The sequence below is a fragment of the Amphiprion ocellaris genome, chromosome 17 (assembly GCF_022539595.1).
Source record: "Amphiprion ocellaris isolate individual 3 ecotype Okinawa chromosome 17, ASM2253959v1, whole genome shotgun sequence".
NCBI classification, from domain to species: Eukaryota; Metazoa; Chordata; class Actinopteri; family Pomacentridae; genus Amphiprion; species Amphiprion ocellaris.
Window position 1 is genome coordinate 2,557,304 of NC_072782.1, and position 14,282 is coordinate 2,571,585.

The 14,282-nt window shown below is 43.5% G+C and overlaps 1 protein-coding gene across 1 annotated transcript in view; it reads right to left on the bottom strand.

The window, feature by feature from the left end:
* Positions 1–14,282, bottom strand: part of LOC111571154 (poly [ADP-ribose] polymerase tankyrase-1-like) — a 166,111-nt gene that overhangs the window by 43,852 nt on the left and 107,977 nt on the right. The window contains exons 15-19 of the mRNA XM_055004022.1: positions 3,938–4,055; positions 3,634–3,825; positions 3,405–3,529; positions 3,158–3,191; positions 252–1,040 (exon numbers count right to left, since the gene is read on the bottom strand). Coding sequence (XP_054859997.1) covers positions 252–1,040; positions 3,158–3,191; positions 3,405–3,529; positions 3,634–3,825; positions 3,938–4,055 — 1,258 coding nt within the window. The remainder of the gene's footprint in view (positions 1–251; positions 1,041–3,157; positions 3,192–3,404; positions 3,530–3,633; positions 3,826–3,937; positions 4,056–14,282) is intronic.

The window sequence follows — 14,282 nt, forward strand, 5'->3', positions numbered from 1 at the left end:
TCAGACAGAGAGTTGTCAAGCAGCAGTTTTCTCTTTACTGTCTGTATTGCATCTCCAGTGGGAATGCAAGTAAAAAGCGAAGTCACGTCATATGAAACCATAGTTTCCTCAGGGTCTAAGCTGATTTTTCTGACCTTGTTTGTAAAGTCCATCGAGTTCCTTATGTGGTGGGGGGTGTCCCCCACCAATGGGGAAAGGATGGTGGCAAGATACTTAGCAATGTTGTATGTCACAGAGTTGATGCTGCTTACAATTGGTCTCAGAGGGGCGCCCTCTGTGAATTTTTGGCAGCCCGTATATGTAAGGGATAGCATCGCCTGGATAGAGTTTGTAGTACAGGGCCCGGTCGATGATCTGACCTTTCTCCAGTTTTTGCAGGCAGTTAACCACTTTGAGTTTGTAGGTGTTGGTGGGGTCTCGTTTTTGGGTCTCATAAGTTGCTGAGTCACATAGGAGGCTGCTGACCTTTGAGTGATAGTCAGCTGTGTTAAGGATAACAGTATATCTCCCCTTATCTGCAGGTAGGATTGTGATGTTGGGATCCTTCTGCAGAGTTATCAGTGCCCGTTTCTCCTGTGCGGAGATGTTGGACGGGGGTAACTTGGCACTGGAGAGTGCTGCCGACACCTTAAGGACCCCCCGCTCGGCTGGAGTGAGCTCTCTGTCTGACAAATTCTTAACCCATTTGTCATAGGTGTCCAGTTCAGCTGTTTTGCTCTGTGTGGCCGCCCGGGAAGGACTGCCGCCAGTCCTTCCTTCAGAGCTCTGTAATTTGTCAGACAGAGAGCTAACTCCAGCCGAGCGGGGGGTCCTTGCCAAAGGACTGAACTCTGCAGTCACACCAGATGAGTTACCGGTGGTGGACTTGGTTACGGCCACAGAATCGGCCATTAGGAACAATAGGTTGTCAGAGACAGAGGCGGAACAGATCAGGCTTAAGGCAGCACTCTCCAGTGCCAAGTTACCCCCGTCCAACATCTCCGCACAGGAGAAACGGGCACTGATAACTCTGCAGAAGGATCCCAACATCACAATCCTACCTGCAGATAAGGGGAGATGTACTGTTATCCTTAACACAGCTGACTATCACTCAAAGGTCAGCAGCCTCCTATGTGACTCAGCAACTTATGAGACCCTAAAACGAGACCCCACCAACACCTACAAACTCAAAGTGGTTAACTGCCTGCAAAAACTGGAGAAAGGTCAGATCATCGACCGGGTCCTGTACTACAAACTCTATCCAGGCGATGCTATCCCTTGCATATACGGGCTGCCAAAAATTCACAGAGGGCGCCCCTCTGAGACCAATTGTAAGCAGCATCAACTCTGTGACATACAACATTGCTAAGTATCTTGCCACCATCCTTTCCCCATTGGTGGGGGACACCCCCCACCACATAAGGAACTCGATGGACTTTACAAACAAGGTCAGAAAAATCAGCTTAGACCCTGAGGAAACTATGGTTTCATATGACGTGACTTCGCTTTTTACTTGCATTCCCACTGGAGATGCAATACAGACAGTAAAGAGAAAACTGCTGCTTGACAACTCTCTGTCTGAGAGGACCAACCTCTCCCCCGAACAGGTGTGTGACCTCCTTAACCTTTGCGTCAGCACCACTTATTTCCAATACAACAACGGTTTCTACAGGCAAAAACACGGCTGTGCCATGGGATCCCCTGTATCCCCCATTGTAGCTAACCTGTACATGGAAGAAATGGAGATTGTGGCACTGAGAACATTCAGTGGCCACTCCCCGAGGCACTGGTTCAGATATGTGGATGACACATGAGTCACCATCAGGAAGGGTGAGGTCGAACCTTTCACAGAACACCTCAACTCGGTGGATAAAAACATCAAGTTCACAAGAGAGAATGTCCAAGACAACTGTCTGGCGTTTCTAGATTGCGTGGTACGCATTGAAACCAATGGGGAACTCAACATTGGGGTCTATAGAAAACCCACTCACACAGACCAGTACCTCCTGTTTGATTCACACCACCCACTAGAACACAAGTTGGGGGTGATCCGTACCTTAAAGCACAGAGCACAGAACATCCCATCAGAAGCGGATGGAAAAAGAAGGGAACACAAACATATTCACTCTGCTCTTCAAACTTGTGTCTATCCAAACTGGGCTTTTATCAAAACAGCAAAAAAGCGCAGGGAGGATAAGAAAGACGAGGACCACAAAAACAGAAACAACAACATGTCATCCCCTATGTGGCAGGAATTTCAGAGAAACTCAGGAGGATCTTTAACACCCACCAGATCCCAGTACACTTCAAGCCCAGCAACACTCTGAGGCAAAAGCTGGTCCATCCCAAGGACAAAATTCCAAGGGAGAAACAGAGCAATGTGGTGTACGCAGTGCAGTGCAATGAGGAATGCTCTGACCTGTACATTGGAGAGACTAAGCAGCCATTACACAAGCGCATGGCACAACACAGGAGGGCCACGACCACAGGCCAGGACTCAGCAGTCCACCTCCACCTCAAGGAGAAGGGGCACTCCTTTGATGACCACAAGGTGCGCATTCTAGCCAGAGAGGACAGATGGTTTGAGAGAGGGGTAAAAGAAGCCATTCATGTCAAACTAGAACGGCCATCTTTGAACAGAGGAGGGGGCCTCAGACACCACTTGTCTCCCACTTACAACGCCGTTCTTAGAGCCCTCCCAAGGAGGTGCAGCCATCTGTCCCACTTGCAGTCAGGTGACCCCCAACCACCCTCCTAGAGGGCTGGGAGGGGTAACGACCGCCCATCAAAGGCTAACGACTCACATTAACACCTAACGAGTCTGTTGGTTTCGGGTCTTTGTCCACTTGTTTTTGCCACCACCCTCCTGGTGGATAAATATCTGGTACTCCCCACCAGGCTTTCAGAACTGAAGAAGCCTCTTGGATGAGAGGTGAAACGTTTTCGACTCACACGAGGTTAGTCCAGTTGCCATAACTTATGCTTGCTTGAGACTTATCATGACCTGGATGACTGAGAACATCCACAGATTTATTCATACTCATTTTGGGGCGGACACCCTGCGGAGGGTGCGGGAGTATGAGAGACTGGCGAGGAAAGTGGCGGATTACAGGAACCACCTGCGGTTCAACCTGCGTTGCAGGCAAAAAAGGATCTTTCCCAAAAGCTTATGGCTCACCTCCACGGTGAAAGGCCACAAAGCAGAAAACATCCTAAAGAGGGCACAGAACCAACTCCTCAATGAGAGAGTTAGACAGGTTCATTTTACGATCGATGTCCTACGATCAAAAATTGATGCGTTGGAGGAAGGGCTGGAGGCAGTCCTTCCTGGGCATGTTTGGGAAGCCGTTTCCAAACACACAGAGACAGCACAGATGGCGCAGCATGCTAAGGGCAAAGAAAGGCAAACACGGAAATTTCAGAACCTTGAGTCCCGGTTCTATAGTTCCAGGGGGGAACAAGAATGGGCCAAAATACAGAGCTCTGAAGGAAGGACTGGCGGCAGTCCTTCCCAGGCGGCCCCACAGAGCAAAACAGCGGAACTGGACACCTATGACAAATGGGTTAAGAATTTGTCAGACAGAGAGCTCACTCCAGCCGAGCGGGGGGTCCTTGCCAAAGGACTGAACTTTGCAGTCACACCAGATGAGTTACCGGTGGTGGACTTGGTGACGGCCACAGAATCGGCCATTAGGAACAATAGGTTGTCAGAGACAGAGGCGGAACAGATCAGGCTTAAGGTGTCGGCAGCACTCTCCAGTGCCAAGTTACCCCCGTCCAACATCTCCGCACAGGAGAAACGGGCACTGATAACTCTGCAGAAGGATCCCAACATCACAATCCTACCTGCAGATAAGGGGAGATGTACTGTTATCCTTAACACAGCTGACTATCACTCAAAGGTCAGCAGCCTCCTATGTGACTCAGCAACTTATGAGACCCTAAAACGAGACCCCACCAACACCTACAAACTCAAAGTGGTTAACTGCCTGCAAAAACTGGAGAAAGGTCAGATCATCGACCGGGCCCTGTACTACAAACTCTATCCAGGCGATGCTATCCCTTGCATATACGGGCTGCCAAAAATTCACAAAGAGGGCGCCCCTCTGAGACCAATTGTAAGCAGCATCAACTCTGTGACATACAACATTGCTAAGTATCTTGCCACCATCCTTTCCCCATTGGTGGGGGACACCCCCCACCACATAAGGAACTCGATGGACTTTACAAACAAGGTCAGAAAAATCAGCTTAGACCCTGAGGAAACTATGGTTTCATATGACGTGACTTCGCTTTTTACTTGCATTCCCACTGGAGATGCAATACAGACAGTAAAGAGAAAACTGTTGCTTGACAACTCTCTGTCTGAGAGGACCAACCTCTCCCCCGAACAGGTGTGTGACCTCCTTAACCTTTGCCTCAGCACCACTTATTTCCAGTACAACAATGGTTTCTACAGGCAAAAACACGGCTGTGCCATGGGATCCCCTGTATCCCCCATTGTAGCTAACCTGTACATGGAAGAAATGGAGATTGTGGCACTGAGAACATTCAGTGGCCACTCCCCGAGGCACTGGTTCAGATATGTGGATGACACATGGGTCACCATCAGGAAGGGTGAGGTCGAACCTTTCACAGAACACCTCAACTCGGTGGATAAAAACATCAAGTTCACAAGAGAGGATGTCCAAGACAACTGTCTGGCGTTTCTAGATTGCGTGGTACGCATTGAAACCAATGGGGAACTCAACATTGAGGTCTACAGAAAACCCACTCACACAGACCAGTACCTCCTGTTTGATTCACACCACCCACTAGAACACAAGTTGGGGGTGATCCGTACCTTAAAGCACAGAGCACAGAACATCCCATCAGAAGCGGATGGAAAAAGAAGGGAACACAAACATATTCACTCTGCTCTTCAAACTTGTGGCTATCCAAACTGGGCTTTTATCAAAACAGCAAAAAAGCGCAGGGAGGATAAGAAAGACGAGGACCACAAAAAGAGAAACAACATTGTCATCCCCTATGTGGCAGGAATTTCAGAGAAACTCAGGAGGATCTTTAACACCCACCAGATCCCAGTACACTTCAAGCCCAGCAACACTCTGAGGCAAAAGCTGGTCCATCCCAAGGACAAAATTCCAAGGGAGAAACAGAGCAATGTGGTGTACGCAGTGCAGTGCAATGAGGAATGCTCTGACCTGTACATTGGAGAGACTAAGCAGCCATTACACAAGCGCATGGCACAACACAGGAGGGCCACGACCACAGGCCAGGACTCAGCAGTCCACCTCCACCTCAAGGAGAAGGGGCACTCCTTTGATGACCACAAGGTGCGCATTCTAGCCAGAGAGGACAGATGGTTTGAGAGAGGGGTAAAAGAAGCCATTCATGTCAAACTAGAACGGCCATCTTTGAACAGAGGAGGGGGCCTCAGACACCACTTGTCTCCCACTTACAACGCCGTTCTTAGAGCCCTCCCAAGGAGGTGCAGCCATCTGTCCCACTTGCAGTCAGGTGACCCCCAACCACCCTCCTAGAGGGCTGGGAGGGGTAACGACCGCCCATCAAAGGCTAACGACTCACATTAACACCTAACGAGTCTGTTGGTTTCGGGTCTTTGTCCACTTGTTTTTGCCACCACCCTCCTGGTGGATAAATATCTGGTACTCCCCACCAGGCTTTCAGAACTGAAGAAGCCTCTTGGATGAGAGGTGAAACGTTTTCGACTCACACGAGGTTAGTCCAGTTGCCATAACTTATGCTTGCTTGAGACTTCTTACTTAAACTACTAGGTGGTATACTGTGGGTACCACATATAGAATAGATGATCCAATTACAATTTGAAGCATCTTTATGCATAAATGGCATATAAATTAAGTAAAACAAATTTTTACAAAACAACTTTTGTTAGCATTGTTGTCAACAAAGTACTACTGCGAGTGGCCTTTTGTATTGGAGACTATGAGACATAAGGCAATCCAAGTGCCTTTTGTTTAACTGGGTGCAATTGTTAGCTCCACGGCCAACTCTCAAAGGCCAGTTTCTTGGTTTTAACCAGCCTCAGCTGCACTGACACTATGACTTCTTTAGACAGTAACTGGTCTGTGTTCTCCCCTAAACCAATGGCTTCCTCATTCACCTCTATCATAACACAATATCAAAAAAAATCCAGTAAATTTTAAAGATGAGAGTGAGTGAGCAAAGAGAAGGAAAAAAAAACAGCATACATAAAAGTTTTAACAGAAACATCACAGGCCGCTTAATATTTTCCTAGAGGCCAGAAGTGGCCTTTCTGTTTCTTGCTGTAGCTTTACAGTGTTGGGTATCAGTGGCAAGCATGACTTCTGCAGATATATACACATGAATTTTTGCATGGCCACAGAGCAGATGGGACACTGTGTAAAGCAGTGACTGAAACCAATCCAACTTAGTTGAAATCACAATCTACCTATATAGTACAAACCCTTCCACCAAATAGGGTTCCTGAAGTAGCGGAGTGATGGACATATAATGATCCAAGCAAACCAGCAATGCTTGCAGCCCAGTGAAAAAGTGTCTGTATCTTTAGGCATTCAATTTTTAGAAGTTTCATAAGAGAAAGCGGTCAGCCAATTTCCTAGAAAGAAAAGCCCACATAATCTTGGAGATGAAACAAAATGCATGCCAACTGACACTGTAAGGTTTTCTTCTGACATCAGTGTCATGCTATGATAGAGTTCTTCCACTTCTTCTTGAACCAAGCAGTACTCAGAAAGGCTCTTTTTCATTATAAACCTGTTTATCTCCATCTACATGATGATAATGAGTTTTAACATCCTCATCAGATGAAGTGTTTAAGTGGAGTGAAAACTGCACGTTTTAAATAAGTGTCTCATCATCTGAACATTTCCAATTCTCTTTAGCGTTATTTTGCCAATTTACAACTTTGTGCCTCAAGGAAGCAGATGTTTCAGATCATCTGACTTTGTTCTCTTCATTCACTATTTGTTTTAATCAGTTGTTTGGATATGAATCTCTCCACAACAGAAGTTTGCTGTTGGGCGATATAAATTGGATAAAGCAAAAAATGCATATATGCATCCATTTATGTCATTCACAGATACAAAGTCCAGAGTGTGGGAGCTATTCTAGGAAAGATATACTTTTGGAAGCCAAAGGGACAAAGAGACATGCATGAGGACCCAGGCAGGAATTTAATTTACTGGAGAGAGCATCCCATACAGTTTACTGGATGAGTCATCGCAGCCTCATAGGGAGGGCACAGCTCTGGCTTTTAGCATTTTTCAGAATGACTAGTGGAGTCGTGCAGAGCTGGAATTCATCCTCATCTCTCTTTCAAATAAATACACCTAGACTGTACATTCCTAATTGTCAGCAGATGGCCAGGAGATCTCGAGAGGTGACGTCCTGCTTGTGTGTGAGTGTTGTGATTCACTTAAATAGGTCAGACAAGCAACGGAGAGCCTGCTTCTGGCTGCACTAATCTATTTATCCCGTCACAATCCCAGCATGCAGACAGATTTTAACATTGTAGGAAGCTCCACACACAACACGCATGCATTTCCACTCCTCTGTCTGACGTCCATCACCTGTCTGTGATTTGCGACACTCTGCCCCTGCTGTGGAACTGTTACACCAGCAGCTGATGGATGATGGAGGAGAGTTACTCTGAAGGTAATCTGTGACAAAGGGCATGGTGATGTCAGTGGAAACTGCAGGATTTGTTGTGTTGGCTGAGACTGTGACAAGATAATTGTGATGGAAGTAGAAACAAAGAGATAATTACAACCTGAGTTGTAACTGGAAATATTTAGGAGTATGTTGTTTGGAGAATCGTTTGTGCATTTGCAACCTTTCATGAATCAGCATGTTTACTCTGATTGATATAGTGCAATAGTGATTGAACCTGTAGGCTTTTATTTACTGCGCGCTAACACCAATAATCCTGCTATTCAGTGAGCATGTTCCTTCTGGACTGTCATTTGAACACTTGTGATCTATTATGAGTGATATACAGTCATGGAAAAAATTATTAGACCACCGTTGTTTTCTTCGATTTCTTGTTCATGTCAATGTCTGGTACAACTAAAGGTACATTACCTAAAGAATACAATAAACATGACAAAAATGCAGCTGATTCTATAATATTTTATGTCCTATTTGACATGCTTCAGCTTCACTGTATTCCCAGGGTATATAAGAGGACATTTCATGTCATCAGCAGCGCTGCACATGCAAAGGTCTAGAGTGTTTTCCTGCTGACATTCAAGCCGTAGCACAACTCAGAAGTTGTCAGCTCTCACATAATGCCTAAAACTGAAGAACTATGTGAAGCCACAAAGGCAGCCATCTTGGCACTGCTGGAAGTTGGCATGAGTGAGAGACAGGTAGCGAATAAACTGAAGATCTCCAAGACAGCCGTTCATTACACCAAGAAAAAACAAGCCCAACATGGTACTACCACATAGCGAGCTGGTGGTGGCAGGAAATGTCTTTCTACCCACCAGATGACCGTCACTCATCCTTCATATGTCAGGAATCGTGGGCAGACCTCCAGGGACCTTAAAAATGAGTGGGCGCTGTGGAGAAATGGGACTTGTTCGGCAAGGACAGTTGGAAACCAGCTTCTTGAAGCTGGTCTGAAATCACACAGGACATGGAAGACACCCTTCATCAATGAAAGGCAGAGGAAAGCCGGTTACTCTTTGCTGGGATCACAAGGATTGGACTGTTGATGATTGGGCTAAGGTTCTCTTCAGCGGTCAATTCAATTTCCAGTTGATGCCCACTCCAGCCAACTTACTGGTTAGGAGGAAGCCTGGAGAAGCTATAGACCAGACTGTCTGCCCCTACAGTAAAACATGGGGGTGGATCAGTGACCATCTGGGGTTGTTTCAGTCTGGGTGGAACAGGGCCAATGAACCAGGTCATGTTTGGGGCTACTCTTGAAAACAGTCTTCTTCCGTCAGCTGGAAAACTCTTTCCTGCCACTAATGACTGGATTTTCCAACAAGACAATGCCCCTTGCCACACGGCAAGGTCAGTTAAAGCCTGGATGGAGAACCGGAACATTGGAACCATGCCTTGGCCTGCTCAATTACCAGATCGAAATCCAACTGAAAACCTGTGGAAAATCATCAAGTGCAATATGGATAACCACAAGCAGAAAAACAAAGCAAATTTGTTTGAATTTGTGCAGCAGGAATGGGCTGCTGTGACAGCAGAACAATGTCAGAAGCTGGTGGAGAGCAGCCAAGACGCATGGCTGCAGTCATCAGTAACAATGATTATGCAATTCAGTACTAACTCCTGTGTGGATCATGTGACTAAATCAGACAGAAAAGAAAACATGGAATCCCTAAAAGCAGTTTTTGGCAGTACAATGCCATAGCTATTAATGGAAGGTCTGAAGTGATTTTGGTTATTATCAAGAAAACCATGGAATATGTCTAGATATCAACTCTGAAATTAAACTCTTGTGAGCTAGTTTTGTTGTGATCATTATATTTTTCCAAATAAATTTACCTTCAGTGGTACCAGGCATTAAAATAAACAAAAAAATGAAGAAAACAAAGGTGGTCTAATAATTTTTTCCATGACTATTTTGTAGCAATTCCTCAGTAGTTTATGTAAATAAAGCAGAAGGTATTTGTCTAACTATATTATTTCAATCCAATTCAATTGTATTTATATAGCGCAGATTCACAACATATGTCATCTCACACACTTAGCATAGTCAGGTACAGACCTTATGAATTAGAAACAGAACAGAAAACCCAACAATCCAAGCTGCCTTTTGATTCCCTATGAGCGACAGTGGGAAGGAATGAGAATACCTCTAGAATAACCAGGGGGAAAAAAACAGAACCAGGCTCAGGGAAGGAAGCCATCTGCCTGGGCCACTTGGGTGATCGTGGGGAAAGATTTTATCCATCGGAGATGATACAAAGACTGAGCAGCTTGGCAGAGTACTGCACTCTCCGAGTGCTTTTCTTGTGTTTCAATTAAGACTTGCTGCACAATTAGTTACGTATGTGATTCTTGATTGAGACTGTTTCCAAAAGTACATGTGCAGGTCTTTCGAAATGAAACAGACTGCACAGACAGTTACCCACTCAGAGAAGGTTGAGGTTCTGTGAAGTACTCGAGTGTGGAGTAAAAACTGTGTACTCTGCACATCTTCCAGCAAAATGCCGCTGCATCAGGTGCTTCTCAGCTAGAGGACAGCAAATTTGAAAAAAGAGAAAAGATGACTTTAACACACCATATCACTGAAAAACCTTTAATTATGCAGACTAGTGTTTAACGCTACTGTGTGTCTTTATCAGAATCAGTGTATCCTCCAGTGTGCAAATAATAATAGTAGTAGTTCCTTAGAATGATCCTCGAACTGTCTAGGTTTCCTCAGCTCTAAAGGGCAATTTAGTGTCTTTCAGCTCTCTGTTTTGGTTTTCCAGCTCACAAACCTCAGTCTCATCACCCTCAAGTCTGTTATCAGAAAAAATAACATTTATAAATCCAGAATACATGATCTGTGAGCCTTGCTTTAGTTTTTTGTATAGGCCAAATTAGTACTGCATCAACAAAAACTGCCACTCTCATTACAACAAATTAAGTCTCAGAAACTGAAAAATGATGACCATTTGATATTTTTAGCATCTTATTCACAGTATGGTACAATAACCGGAAATTAAATGCAAAAATGCATCAGCAAATTGTGGCAAAGAGAGAAGATGATGTTTGTCACTTTATTAGAGTTTGACTCTTGGATTCAGTCAAACACTCCACATATCACCCTACACTTCTTATTCATTGCTAATATGTTCTCCTTTGTTTCTCTCAGGCTTCAAGTGCCCTGTGTGCTCCAAGTTTGTGTCGTCAGATGAGATGGATCTTCACCTGGTTTTGTGTTTAACCAAACCCAGGGTGACATACAATGGTAAGAGTGGTGGATCCTTTTTTCTGTTCTTGCATAGTGTAATAGCATGCAAATCAACTATCTGCACAACAGACAAATAGAATGTTAACTATTTACACAAATGGGGCATAAACTATCTGTCATTACAAACATTACATGACTGTATTATGGTGATTTGCAACAAAAACGGTGCTGTCATGCCCAAAAAACTAAAAGAATCACATGAAGATTTCACATGAAAGAAGATATGCAAGATATCTCAGCTTAATCATGTCACCCTCCTCCCCCAACAGGCTTATAATTATCCTGGAGATGATCATCGCTGTCACATTCAAAAAATGACTAACTTTCTCATGGAACTAGACAATCACAGCTCTCTGGTTATGTAACCAGATCCTCCTTTTGCAGTCTGCTTCCCTGTGAAATCTTGTGTAATCTTCCTGTAATATTTCCAAAACTGTAGTCGAACACTGTGGTTGCCTGAGGGCAGCTTCTCTTTGTATGTATCACAGATCTGTTATGTATTTAATGATATCACAATCACTGGTAATGTAACTGGGGGAGATTTTCATCACTCTGCTAAGTGTTGTTTTGTTGAAGCCTGTGCTAAGCTCCTTCTGCTTTTTGCTAAGCCTAAACATGGACTTTTAAAGGTCATTTTAAAAAAACAACATCACCACGTGAAGTTGTAGGCAGCAAGGTACAATCAGCTTTTATTGTGGATTTTACTATTTTTTTCCCTACTTGATATCAGATCTTCTACATTTGGTTATTAGAGAGTAATGACTTTGTGCTGAGTGGAGCATTTTGAAAAAAACACGTTACTGTTCTCTGGTGGAAAACTTCACTGTGCCTCTAAAATGAGCTCACGTTTAATCAACCAATACCAATATTCACAGCGTGTTTAATCCATGGCCGTGCCATTCAAGCTTTGAGAGAACAGGATAAAATGTTTAAAGGTGGAGTACTGTTTCCAAAAGTTGCTCATTGTCCTCTTTTACCAAAAACTTCTTTCAGACATCATTAGACCATGACTTCCCTAATGTCTGAGACTTCTTGCTGTTGGCTAGTAAATATATTATTTACTGATAGGACCTTTTGACAGTTTTTGTGTTGTTGTGGTCAAGAATGATTTGTTGTGCTGTGGATTCATTGGAATTCATTTTGTAATATATTTGAGTGGAAAAGTGTTTTTGTTTTTTAACAGGATGACATCACATGACTGGAGGCAATGGGGTGAAATAACCTCAAAGCCCAGAGCTGTTCCTAGGGGGCTTTGGTTGCACACGTCTTAAGAAATAAATAGGAGTCAACTCATGGGTTTTTTTAGGGTCAGTACTGATTACTAGTAATGTTTTCCCCTCCTATTAAAGATGCTTGTTTTTGTTTTGTTTTTTTTTTGGGGGGGGGGGGGGGTTAGGGTGCACTGCTTCCTCATAGGGAAATCATAGATAAACTCTGGATTGTTGAGTTCTCTGTTTAAAATTTGTAAGGTCTGTACCTTACTATGTTAAGCGCTATGAGATGATATATGCTGTGAACTGGAGCCATATAAATCAAACTGAAAAATGTAAAATTGAACTTCATATTAAGGTTCAGGTCAATGTTATATTTTTGAAAGTTTTTTTCTTATTAACCAATAAACTAATAGCTAAACAGTTCTCCATAGGTTTTGGTTTCCTGTAAAAATGAATAATACAACAAAAATAATCAGATCTGTGCAGGACATCAACTGAGACCAGATGTAAATGAGCTCCTTGAGCATCACCACATTGACTTGCATTTGCAAAATCAGAGGTTCACCGCACACATAAAGTGACTGTTGTTGGCCAGGATGGCTTGACCCTGAGCTTTCCCCATTGCTGACGCACTTCCTCCAGGTGTCCACAAAGTACATGTGCAACTAAGTGAACAGTGCTTCTCATGTTGCAGATACATGTTGGTAAAAAGTGAAATAAACCCAAAGCCGAACCTTGAGCTGAGGTTTGAATCTGATGGACGAATGGGGATTCGGTCTGTTTTTAAGATTGTTCATTTTAAATCACTTGTTTCTCCGCATGGATGACCCACTTTCCCTCCCAGCATCTGTATAGAAACATGACAGCAGTGAAGTTTAACAACCATCAAGGAACATGAACACAGCAGCAGCAGCATCTCTGGTGTCTTCATGCCATGTCTTTGTTTGAGAAAATGTGTTGAATTTCTTATTCCTCTCTTTACAATGAGACTCAAGTCTGGAGACATTTCAGCTGTCACATAAGCACATTTCCCTTTCAGCTCAATGTTTTTGGGGCCAAGTTGAGTTCCGCTTTGAGTAAACTGACTTCCTGTTCAGCTGGGACAGATTCCTCTCTATCTGCCTTTGTGTCAGTCATATGATGATCACGCTCTGATCAGTTTGCTGCAATATGGAGAACACAAATGGCAAAGAAAAAGAATTATAACAACAGATATCTAATTACAGGTCACAAGTGTAAATGAGTCTTTCACTGCTAATACAACATAGCACATCTCATTTTAATGGCATGTCAGAAATATCAGCACAGGTACAAGATGAGGTGGCGGTTAATACAAACTGGCTGTCTGTCTGTTTGTTAGGTGGTCATTCAGTCAGCTCACCACTTTGTTCTAAACTGAAATATCTCAGCAATCATTGGACAGAGATCGCATTTCGTTCATGGTTCTCAGAGAGGGGTCATATTCCACTCTTTTACTAGTGCCACAATCAGATTAACACTTTAGGCTTTTACTACAATCTAACAGTTATCATGAGGGTTTCTTTAAATTTGCTAAATATATGCATTACAGCCAGAGGATGAACCTTAGTGATGATTTGACCATTTCTGTAGCACCTTCAGCAGGTCAAACCATTGCTTCTTTCATGAAATATTTTAGTAATTCATGACCTTCAGAGAATAAAGCCCTCCAGCCACCATAACATTTGTGGCTTTGAGTGAAATTTGTGTAAATATTGAATGTATTTTGTAATTTAAAAATGGCATTCAAGTCTTCAACAGTATGAACTGTAATAATTTTACGGTCCAATATTATTATCACCAGAGACATGCAAAACTAACGACAATCCTGTGATCCTGAGCTCTTCTTCAATTGGCACCAATCAACAAATGGTAGCATGCTAACACACAGAGCTGCAGAAGACTACATTAGTCTACATTCTTGCAGGTTTAGCAGTTTTTTTCAGGCAGGACCAGAAAGGAACCTGTTACTCATCCTAATACACATTCTTTTGAAATGAAAGTAGATGTTAAACAATGAAGTGACAAAATTAAATCTAGAAAGTAAATCAAATGTCAGTGTACTTCCATTATATCAGAGACTGTAGAAACTGACAAGTTAAAGTCAGATATTTTTCTCATAT